This window comes from Rhagoletis zephyria, unplaced genomic scaffold (assembly GCF_001687245.7).
Source record: "Rhagoletis zephyria isolate East Lansing unplaced genomic scaffold, Rhagoletis_zephyria_1.1 Rzeph_scaffold_00274, whole genome shotgun sequence".
NCBI classification, from domain to species: domain Eukaryota; kingdom Metazoa; phylum Arthropoda; class Insecta; order Diptera; family Tephritidae; genus Rhagoletis; species Rhagoletis zephyria.
Genome location: NW_016157358.1, coordinates 147264 through 159789, shown reverse-complemented (window position 1 = coordinate 159789; position 12526 = coordinate 147264). Strand labels below are relative to the sequence as shown.

Sequence of the window (12526 nt, the reverse complement as noted above, 5' to 3'; positions counted from 1 at the left end):
TTGCTTTCTTTTTTACTTCATTTTAATTAGAACAAATTTGCATAAATATGTATAAGCACACTATTTAGTTTGCTCGATTTGTAAACAAAGCTTCTCAGCGGTGAAAAATATACTATTGTGAACAACCTAAACGAGCGAAATTCACAATAGCGCTATTCTTCATCGAATGAGCGCCATAATACCAAATGAAAATTCGTTCGCTCAGCACTTTCGACCACAGTCGAAAATCGAATGCAACTCATAATAGGGGCCAGTTCATTTCCTTTGAGGAGTCACAATGCCCATACCGGCTATGTCGATTTTTTTGAAATTTCGGACACAAATCTTCCAAGAATGGTTATAGGCTAAAACAAAACCGTTATCTAAAGGGGGTGTGGAACCTCCCATACAAATCGAATTTTTCATAGTGCATATCTCTGGAAGTATTTATGGTAGAGTTCTGGAACTTGGTATGGATATATGTATGTATATGAAGTCAATCTCAAGCTCGTGAAAAAATATGGGTTTGTTGGAAAATGCAGCGTGCCACCGTAGAACTTGGAAAAGAGGTAAATGAAATCAATCCCAAACCTATGAAAAATGGGGGTATATGAAAACGATCTCGTAGCCAGCTACGAGAGCTCGCGGTATAAGCCATATAAACTAAAATTCTGGTGATGCATAGATACCTCTGGAAGCATTTACCTAGCATACTGAGATGAGGCATTTTTCCAATGGAAATATGTACAGAAAAACGGGCGCGAAACCTTCTGGAAAGTAACATCATCACAGGGTGTATCCCTAGAACCATGTTAAGCTAAACCTTGAGGGATTACATTCTTGTCAAGACCGACAGGCATAAGCTGAAATTGCGTCGCAAGATTTACGATCGGCTTGGGTAAGGTTTAACCACTTAACCCCCCATTGTTTTCGCCGCTACTGAATTCTATAAACTGTCAGCTTTCACACAATTTAAAATGTACATGTGTATTTAAAAATGTCATGAAAATTGTGTTGCTAGCTTCATTTTGCAAAAATGTTGCAAGTTTTTTCACAGCGTGAACAGAATAGTACTTTGCTGAGGAAATGTTGTCGAATTTCACACTTGTTTCACAGAAAGAAGTTTTATATGCAATTTAACAGCTTTTCACGTGAAATAGGAATAAAATACTATGCTTAAGAACAAAGATTTTTAAATCGACAAAAAATTAATAAGAAAATTTTAAGTATTTTAGATTTTGGGTATGGTAGCACGAAATGTCACAATCTGCTTAATTGTCAGGTTGTTAATATGCCGACGGAAAAGTGACAAGGGAACTACCTTGTTTTTTGTATCATGCTATCTCGTAGCACGCAATTGAATTTTTAATGAAACATAGAAAATGCCTACTTAAAAAGTTATTCATCATTTGACACCATGGTACAATAATTACAGGTATCGTCTTTCCAGAGAGTGCATACTCCGATCTGCCTTATTTGAAAAACATCATTGTTGCCGACAATAAAAAGTTTACTGCTAGGGAAAAGGGGTATTTCCTTACCCCATATATCATATATGCACACGTATTTGTTTTTAACAAACCTTCTTGTAGTGGACTTATTTAATTTGCAGAAGCCAAAAAAAAACATTTACTTAGTAAATACATTCAAGATTTGTATAACTCACTTCATTTCAAACGTTTTGTCTTTTGTTTTGTAAAATTATAAAAATTAAATTGAGCGAAAACAAAAAGCAAAGCCAAATAAAAGTAAAAGAATCAACATTGAACTGCATCAAAATGAAAATAAGGGAGCACGAATTTCGATGTGAAGTAAAACTCTCTGGGAAGACAACACCTGTAATTATTGTACCATGATTTGGCACTATAATCAGAGTTCAAAAGAGAGAAATGTCAAAATCACTTCTACCTTATTTAATATTCCTTGGTTTAACTTCGCACATTTATGTGTGATCAAAGCTAGAAATTTTTTGCTATACGTTTGTGAAAAAAAACTTAAGTTTTTGATATCTCACTTATGAGAAATATCATAAATGTTGATATTTCAGTGCTCATACACGAAAAAAATTTTGAACCCTGGAATTTTCACTTCGGATGGATAAGGATCGGGTAACCTTTAAAAACTAATAGTCGTCTTTGAAATATATTTACATATTGTTATTAGCGCCATAAAAAATATTTGTATTCCGCTTCCAATAACTGCAGAAAATAGACGGGTGTTTTTGGGAGGACGAAAAACATCACCATGTACTAGCTTCCATCCTGTTTCTTCCAATGTGTCCTCAATATTGTCATCTGTGTTGTAACGTGCGATATCTCGACGAAGTGTTCGTATCATGATCATAGTTAATATGCCTACAACGATATTTTTTTACAAAAATTAAAAGACAAAAATCGATCTATATACCGGAAAGGAAAAATACAACCACAAGCGAGTTTATGATGCTAAACCAATGAATTTGCACGTCCCTCATACCCAGATACGTATCCCATCGGGAAGCCCAGCTTACTTTAGATTCCTTCCATTCGACGGAATAGGTAAAATATAGCTGGGTGCTTGCAATAGGGTTCACCTAAAATGTTGAAATATAAATACGTTTTAATTAAAGCAAAATTTTGTTTGTAACCAATTGGGGCCTTGAATTGTCTGGAAAGTTGCAAGAATCCCCTTCAAACTTGATTTCTTTGTAGTTGACTGAAGCAGTTTCCACCTCGAAACCGACCACACGGTATTTGTTTCTATATAAGACGTTAGTTAGTAATCATATGCAGAATTTAAATATCAGGTTGAAAACTCACTTCGCATGCATGTGATATGAAAGAATAAACTTCAGATGATTGTTTATATAAATATTGTCACCTTCAACTTGTCCTAGTCGGTAGCCGTGTTCATAAGTTACTTCATTGGGATTATTAACATTTACTATTCTAGTCGCAACTGGTAAATTGTCCACAAGTCTGAAATAAATAGCTTGGATTTTTTTTTTATTTAAGTTGTCTAAGTTATATTGAACTCACAAATGAACGAAATATTCGTGCTCTATTCGCTCGGCAACTATTGCAGACTGATATTTATCCCAATTCATAGGTTGATCCTTCTTATTGCATAGCAACTTGCAGTTAATATTTTCAGCCATACGCACTTCATAAGGCGTATTTACAATTCGATCCCCACGTAAAACTTCTCCCAAATTTTCCGATTTGTATATTAAAGTGCCGTTTTTCGGCAAACAAAATTGAAGGGAATAATACTGGTAAGGCAATTGGGTCCGACTACTTGTCATTTTTACCGCCTTCACATCGATTTTTTGTCCCGTCGAAAACTCAACGGGCGCAACTCCCGGCACGTAGAAACATTCCGCAAGAGAAAACACATCCAGCATTAACATAAGTCGCAGCAGAAGTAAACAGCACTTAGCAAAGAGATAACAAACACAGTTTCTTCTAAATAAAATATTTTTAACATATTTATCAGCAAATTGCGTTAACAATATTTTTGACCTGCCAGCGAAAAGTGGCTATTTATTTTATTTATATATCGAAACTAGTTACACAATATTAAATATCCCTATAAAGCAAATACCTTCATATTCGCGGTGACCGCATGCATAATTTATATTTTCAACAAAACAGATTTCCTTCGTACTAGTCGCAACAGAAAAAACCACAATATAACCCACTCGCCTTCCAACCACGCAGGGTTGCTTTTAAGAAACAAAAAATAATTAACTCCAAATAGTTTCAAAAAGTNAATGACTCATTTTCTAAACGATTTAAATAAAACGCATTTCATAACCTTTTTTGTGCAAACGGCATTTGCGAATTGATAGAAAAGTACTACGGATGGTAAATTTTTGTTAACTATGAGGTGAATGAAAATTTTCAACCCAGTCTGACGGTTTTGAAGAGTTTTTTTGTACTAATTTTATTACTAAGGCGTCTAATAAATGCATTGCTTTTAGTTCTAGAAGAATAAATTTCAGTTAAGACAAGTCTTTTTTGTATAATATCTGATTTTAATTGCTCAACTTCTTTTGCACCAGAGCAACTGTCAAAAATTTCCAGCAATAAAAATTTACGAATTGGCACAGCAGAAATGTAAATTTTACTCGCCATAATAAAAAGTTTTTTCAACATGGAACTTTTCTACTAAGGGCCTGTGCCAATCGGTAACTTTTTTCTCCGTGGTGAGACGGGGTGGAAAAATTTGCTATGGTGTACAAATAAATTGAATTTTGCTGTAGTAAAATTGCAGAGTAAAATTTTGACAGTTGAAAAACCAAACAATAGCTCGTGCGAAAGCTTTATTTTTGTGTGTTGCTGAAATTCTTAAAATTTATATTTATTTTATAATTTGCAAGTAACGTACGCTTTTTATATGCTGTTTCAGCTTTAATTTTCATGTTCACTCCTTATTACCGCCAAGCAATATTATGTGTATACATGGTTATAAGCTGTATATTCGTATTCACCACGAGAAGTGTCAAATTTTTACTTTGATCCTTCAAAATTTTCTATTTTCTATCAATTGGCACAGGGACTAATTGACATGAAATTACTATCTCAACGCTCGGAGCGCTGCCACTGATAAAAAAGAGAAAATTTGGAAAGACCAAACAAAAATTTTGAGATTTTTCGTTGTGAATACGAATACCATAGTTTTTACCTAGCTCATGGAACTACGCAAAATTTTGACAGCTTGTAAATATGTATACACATAAAGTTGTTGGCGGTAATAAAGAGTAAAAATCAAAATGGAGAAAAGAACAAAAGGCGTACGTTAGTTGTCAGTTATAAAATAAATCTAATTTATTTGCGAATATTTGTTTATTCTATTTATTGAAAGGCAACCACGCGGAAAAGCTTGTGTTAATTATATTGATAACAAAACCTGGCAGCTCGCACGTTGTCTAAATTCTCAAGTAACATAAAATCCACAAAAGAATACATTGCTTGTATTACCATCAATACGCCATGTATAAATTTTAACAACACACAAAAATAGAGCTTTCGCATGAGCGTTTGTTTGGTTTTTCAACACCATTTATAATTTTCTTTTAATAAAATCACGATTTGTCAAATACTTAAATTTATTTATCTAATAATAATGCAGCACACAACCCTGAAATCTAACAAAAAGTCTGAGGAAGGCAATTAAATATCAGCACGCAACCCCGTGCCTTCCTCAGGAGTGAATATTACTACAACAACGACTGCTACAACAACAACTCAAAAAGGTTGGTTACTGTCTATACTGTGGAAAAAACTTTCTTGTCTTCTTCTTTAAAAGGTCACCATTAAAAAAAACCCCGATTACCGCAGAACTCCACAGGCAAACACCGATGGCCATTTTGACGACCAATATAATTGCAAGTTTTGTGTGTGGGCACTTTGATGTCTTGAAATAAGCAATTGCCGCATGACGCCACCAGACAACATTCTCTCAATTTCGGTGTTTAAAAACATTTAAATCTTAAAAAAACTTGCTGCATGATTTCCTGAAACGTAATCATAAATAATCCAATAGGGAACAGAGATTTATTTTGATTTAATATCAAAATTTCATCGATGTTACAACCAGCACGCTTTCTTTCAAATGAAAATATGGTTGTCAAACTATCGAATTGCCTGCAATAGATGTCAAGCAATAAGCGCTGACATATATTGCAGCCCATGAGAAATAAGCGGTCTCCATTGGAAATATATTTTGTGACATGGTAATCACATCATCACTTGGGGTGTTCACAGTTCGTTCCAAATAGTGTCTGAAAATGTAGACGTCTACATTTTAAGACGTTTTCTAACCGTAAAATCTGTGGTGTTGTTGTTTCCCATACAAAATTGGAAAACGACGCCGTCTATATTTTGTCACTCTCAAAGGTATGTTTTTTACGCGTCTACATTTTGCAACCTCGCAGCAGGGTTGCATTATGGCAATACTAATCACATTTTTTTTATTTATTGGGCACGTTTTCTGTGTTTGCATTTAAATTGAGCGCAATTTCTGATGGAAAGAAACAAATCAAGGAAAAGAAATAACAAATATTGGTAATTAAGTTAAATAATTTCAATTTTTCGGAAACAAAATCGAAAGGCGACATAAAAAATGCACGCAAGGAAGAAATGTCTGGCAACACCAGCAAAGTTTNGACGATTTTGCGACGACTGCTAGAAAGGGGTGCTCACAGTTTGATGCTAAAGATGTCTCAAAATGTAGACGTCTACATTTTCAGACACAATTTGGAACGAACTGTGAACACCCCAACTGTTTTACTGTGGAGACAGGGCCTTAAAGATGGGTAACTCAGCATGAACCAATTAGAACAGATCTGACCGGTTGAGAACACAATTGGGGTGTTCACAGTTCGTTCCAAATAGTCTCAAAAAGTATAGTGTAAAACGAAATTTATTGAATAATTCCACATAAAATGGTATACATAAATGACGCATTTTCTAAACGATTTAAATTAAACGCATTTGCGAATTGATAGAAAAGTACTACGGATTGTAAATTTTTGTTAACTATGAGGTGAATGAAAATTTTCAACCCGGCCTGATGGTTTGATTTTATTACTAAGGCGTCTCATAAATTCATGGCTTTTAGTTCTAGAAGAATAAATGTCAGTAAAGACAAGTCTTTTTTGTATAATTTCTGATTTTAATTGCTCAACTTCTTTTGAACCAGAGCAACTGTCAAAAATTTCCAACAGTAAAAAGTTACGAATTGGCACAGCAGAAATGTAAAATTTTCTCGCCATAATAAAAAGTTGTTTAAACATGGAACTTTTCTACTAATTGACATAAAATTACTATCTCAACGCTCGGAGCGCTGCCACTGAGGGCCTTTGCCAACTGATTAAAAAGAGTAAATTTGGAAAGGCCAAACAAAGATTTTGAGATTTCTCGTTGTGAATACGAATGCCATAGTTTTTACCTAGCTCGTGGGACTACGCAAAATTTTGACAGCTTGTAAATATGTATACACATAAAGTTGTTGGCGGTAATAAGGAGTCAAAATTAAAATGGAGAAAAGAACAAAAAGCGTAGGTTAGTTGTCAGTTATAAAATAAATCCAATTTATTTGCGAATATTTGTTTATTCTTTTTATTGAAAGGCAACCACTCGGAAAAGCTTGTGTTAATTATATTGATAACAGAACCTGGCAGCTCGCACGTTGTCTAAATTCTCAAGTAACATAAAGTCCACAAAAGAATAAGTACGCCATGTATAAATTTTAACAATACACAAAAATAGAGCTTTCGCACGAGCGTTTGTTTGGTTTTTCAACACCATTTATAATTTTCTTTTAATAAAATCACGATTTGACAAATGCTTAAATTTATTTATCTAATAATAATACAGCACACAACCCTGAAATCTAAGAAAAAGTCTGAGGAAGGCCATTAAATAGCAGCACACAACCCCGTGCCTTCCTCAGGAGTGAATATAACTACAACAACAACGACTACTACAACAACAACCCAAAAAGGTTGGTTACTGTCTATACTGTGGTTGAGAAGCAGCCATTTGTAATAGCAATTGAGAAAAAAGTGTGTGACGTTCGTAATTTTGAAGTTTGCTATTTCTGTTTTGCTTCTTTCTTTATGTGTATTTTGTCGGTGGTTTATTTCAGTGATTTTTTGTGCAAATGTAATTAAAATAAAGTGCGCGGTGATTGGATGCAAAAACACGTACAAAAATAACAAATTGGTTAGCACAAACATGTGCACAACATTGCTTGCATTTTTTCTTTATGCTTCGTCTTCATATTCTTTGTTTACTTTTCACAGAAAATAACATGGCGCCGAAATTACAAACGTCAGCCAGAAAATTACTTTTTTCTTTTGCTGCATGTTGTCAGATCTTATGTAGTTGGATCATGGTAAGCGAAGCTATTGGGCCCTGTCACACGGTCAGTATTTATTGACGTGATCCAAGTATCGCGATATTTATTCTTGATGCAATAATAAAAGGTTGTATCAGTTTTGACAGCTCGATTTGACACTGCCTTAGCTCAGTAGAATAAGAAGAAAAACGGGAAGAAATGAATCCCCATTTGGGGGGAGAATATAAAATTTCATATTTTCTTCTAAACAAAATTTTCTTTTTTATAGTATATTCGCAATGAAATGAAATAAAATAAGATATAATTCCTGTTTGGGAAGACAAAATGTGTATACTGACAAGAAGTAAAAAAAAAATTCAACTATATTATTAGGCAAAGAATTGTTAAAGAAGCAGCACTGCTTCAGCTAAGGCAGTCAATATGGCGGAATTAGAGCGAGAAGTTGCCAACCGATAACACCTTGTATTATTGCGTCATGATATTTATTGACGGTGGAGCATGCAGTTTTGATGGATCGATATCGAGAAATTGCAAAAAATGCAAAATAGAGCTATGAGCTTCATATTAAATAAGCGTTATGGGCAGGGTGGGCAAAAACTCGGAGTTCGAGCGAGCGAGCGAGCAAACTCCTACTCAATGCCTCGCAGACAACGAGGCGCTCGCAGCTCGTACTCCTAGCAGCAATGAGGCGAGGCATGAGAAGTTTGGCTCGCTCGCCAAACGAGCGAGCGCTGCTTGTTTGCTCGCGCTCCTATTAAACGAGCGAGGCTGTTGTGTGTTGCCTCGCTCGCAGTGCGAGGCGAGTAGATGTCTGCATACTCACTCTGCTAGGAAAGACGAGTGAGCGACGAGCGAGCGCTCCGAGTGTACTATACAACACATGCATTTTTGTGCATAAAAATGTGGGAATGTATGTCAATAGATTATGTACGAAAGTATGTTAATAATTGTATGTATATATGCATATATATATGTAAAGTATTATATTAGGACAGCATTTAAAAGAACAAATAAAATTTATTACATACATAAGCATAGATTATGGAATAAATTATTTTTTAGAGTTATATTCATACATGTGTACACACATAACATGCATATTTATATATGTTTGTATGTACGTATTTATGTATATATGCATTTATGTATGTATGTACATATGCATGTATTTTGTCTTTACAGAGAAAAGTAAGTAACGAAGATATTATAATCGTTTGTGCCGCAGAAACAGAAAACAAGTAAGCACTTGTTAACACCCCCAAAATAGTTTGCTACTTGTAGCAGTTATGCTGTATACCTGAATGAAATATAGTCCTTGTTGAAAAAATTTATTTGTGGCCTGTTGTTCAAGGACATATGTACATATGTATGCATGTATATATGGATATGTAGACATGGGAAAGTTTGCGTAAACAAAGAATAGAGACCGGTTCGCATACAACTTTGGCGTTGCGTTGGCGTCGAATTTCAAAGCAGCCGTCCACATATCCAAAATTTGGCAACGCTAAGGCCAACACAAAGCAGAAAGATCGCTGCGTCGGTCGCCAGCTGTTGCAAATAAATAAAATTAAATGAAATGTTTTTTCCTTTTAATGAAATGAAGGCAAGAATATAAGTTTTCATGCAGTTATTGATATGAAATATTAATTTATCTCTCGTTAATATGTTAATTTAGTGGCCAAAGTAGTCTCTGCCAAGCTTCATTGTAGAACGCATACTTTTAACTTGCGTTCTGTCAAACCAACGCCAACTACAAAGTCAACGCGAAAGTTCTATGGGGACCAGCCTTAATTATCAAATAGTAGTTTGTATTATCCTACATGCATATGTATGGGGGCTTAACCAGGAATATTCTTTTGAAAATGCTGATGTCCTACTCATTTATGAAATGAAAGACAAAATAATGATTTTTATAAATATTATATTCTCATTTATACATATGTAACATAGTTTCTTAGCCAAATTACTTAGTAATTACTTGTATGTAAGAATACAAAGACAAATTATTTATCAGAAGCATTGCCCCTTACATATTGAAAAAAAGTAATAAAAGCTCTCATAAAAGCAAAATCGCTACAGCGAAAAAAGTGTTTGAAAAACCGCATAAATTCAAATCCGCATAAAAAAGAACCGCATAAAAAGAGACCTAAGTGTATAAGTTGAAATTTTATAAGAAATTATTGAACATTAAAAACATTATACCTACATAGATATGTATGCACATATGTGCCTACCTAGTAGATAAAACTGGTCCAAATAGCACGAATCTACTCTTCTGTGCATGAGAATATATACATAAGTATATACAAACATATGTGTATATACATATGTATGTATATACATATCTGCATGTGTGCATATAATTCTTTACTCGAAATTCTTAGTTGCTGCAATTGTTATCCCATACATTTTTGCCGACCAAACAACGCGTTTGCCTGTCTAATCTGCTTGCCTCATTTGCCTCGCTCGTTTACTCGCCTCATCTGCCTCGCTCGTTTACCGCCTCGCTCGTCTGCTGCTGCAATGAGTGCCTCGCTCGCAACGACGCCCTCGCGAGGGCAGAGCTAATGAGGCCCTCGTTTGCTTGCTGCTCTACTCTTGCGCGTGCGCTCTTACTTAACGAGTGATCGTTTGCAAACAGCCTCGCTTGTTGCTCGTGAGTTGCGCTAGCTCGGAGCAAACTAACGAGCGAGCGAGGCGCTAAAATGAGGCATATCCGAACCCTGCTTATGGGCTGTTTTTGCTTACGCGTAAAAGCACATTTAGCGCATTTAGCTCTAAATGCTACTCTAAATGTACATTTATATATACAAAATTCGTCACCTAAATGCAACTAAATGCAACTCCATTTTTGCATTTAGAATCTAAATGCTAAAAGCAACCCTGTGATCTTCCAAAATTTCCACGATTCGAACATGGTTTAATGATAAGAAGTGGCAACATTGCTTTTTCGAGTATACAGTCGCTAGCTGCGTTTCAGTGATCGCCGATCGAGATATCATTTATTATTTTACATTATTTGGATAAAGAAAAGTTACGCAAATTAAACATCGATATGATGCTGATAGAAATCTGGATTAATTTGTGATCAACTCTGTTTGTTTTGTTTCCTAATTAAGTGTGGAAATTATAATTGACAGCACCGACAAATGAATATATACACAAACAAATGTTTGGTTATGGTTAAAATAATTCAAGTTTTTGTATTGAATTTTCGGTTTAGAATTTATTTTTTCCTTTTCAGTAGGGATTTTTGGACACTATCTTTTCCGTGAGAATTAATCGTAATAGATACGGATCTGAATAAGCGACTGGAACAAGGCTGTTTGTCAAAAGCATACGATTTCGAACTCGCGTAAATGTACATTTGCTAAATGCGATAGCATGAACGCTCTTCGAAAACATATGTTCGAAAGTGCTAAATGTTGCATTTTAAATACAGCAAAAACGCTGCATTACGATACACCTGCGCAGGAGATGATCACAGATATGATATTTCCATCCAACCAAGCAGCAAATGATCTAGCATACGAAAAACTCTGTGAGTATGGATCGGAAACTCGGTCTTTCCGACTATGCCCAACAGCTCGCCCATAACGCGGAGCGGAAACTAGGCCTTTCCGCCTGCCTCACATCACGGAATCCAGCGTCAGGGTGTGCATATTAATGACGGCGCGAACATGGATCGGAAACTCGGTCTTTCCGACTATGCCCAACAGCTCGCCCATAACGCGGAGCGGAAACTAGGCCTTTCCGCCTGCCTCACATCACGGAATCCAGCGTCAGGGTGTGCATATTAATGACGGCGCGAACATGGATCGGAAACTCGGCCTTTCTGACCGTGACTATCAAGTCGTGAGCAACGCGGAGCGGAAACAAGGTCTTTCCGCCCGCTGCACATAGTACATATGTAAACGTAGACTGGAGACTAGGCCTCGCCACCCACCCAACTAGTTAGACAATATAAATTTATATAGGTTATTTGATAGTTTTAGAAACATAAACAGCTTTGTAATTGAAAATTTAAACTTACATATACGCATACTTTGTTATATATCAAAAATATCTATCTGTACTTTTAGTCGCAAGACTCTAGCAAATAAATAAATAAATCGCGATCCATATCGCCAAATTTTTAAAAATGTTGAATTCTGGATCGCGGATCGCAATACCGTCAATAAATATTGAACGTGTAGCACTTTCAAAACGTGATCCATACATTTCGTCAGTACATCTTGTACTCTCATAATGCGAACATCAAAAACGTATTCACTATGCCTTCGCTAACGGTGCTTAAAACCTTTCAAAATTAAGTGAAAAAATTTTAATTAACATTGACAATTTTAAAATAATTGTAGAATGCATTATCTGTAAATTATTCATACAGAATAAAAATATTTTCTTGCGTCATAATAAGCGTTCAGCACAAAAATTATGCAAATACTGACGCGATAAATATTGAACATGTAGCATCTCGATCCAAATATCGTGATAATTACAGACCGTGCGACAGAGCCCATTGAGCTGACTCCCGGCAGTGTGTCGCACGGTCAGACAAGTGCTGCCGTTTGCTTATTTTCGAGCGAAATGAAAACCACAGTATACCAGTAGAAAAGGTTTTTGTTTTTGTAGCTGTTTCGTGGTGAAAGTCCTTGATGGGGTCCAAATTTCCCCACAAGAAATTGAGCGCATGGTTGCTTTT

General features: G+C 35.5%; 1 protein-coding gene across 1 annotated transcript in view; it reads right to left on the bottom strand.

Annotated features, from left to right (window-relative positions):
• The window catches only part of TM9SF4 (transmembrane 9 superfamily protein member 4), a 22967-nt gene extending 19267 nt beyond the window's left edge, over positions 1-3700 (bottom strand). Inside the window, exons 1-6 of the mRNA XM_017610039.1 lie at positions 3562-3700; positions 2997-3391; positions 2778-2936; positions 2606-2717; positions 2386-2551; positions 2130-2333 (exon numbers count right to left, since the gene is read on the bottom strand). Of these exons, the coding sequence (XP_017465528.1) occupies positions 2130-2333; positions 2386-2551; positions 2606-2717; positions 2778-2936; positions 2997-3391; positions 3562-3588 (1063 nt within the window). The 5' untranslated portion in view covers positions 3589-3700. The remainder of the gene's footprint in view (positions 1-2129; positions 2334-2385; positions 2552-2605; positions 2718-2777; positions 2937-2996; positions 3392-3561) is intronic.
• Positions 3701-12526: the final 8826 nt, after the last annotated feature.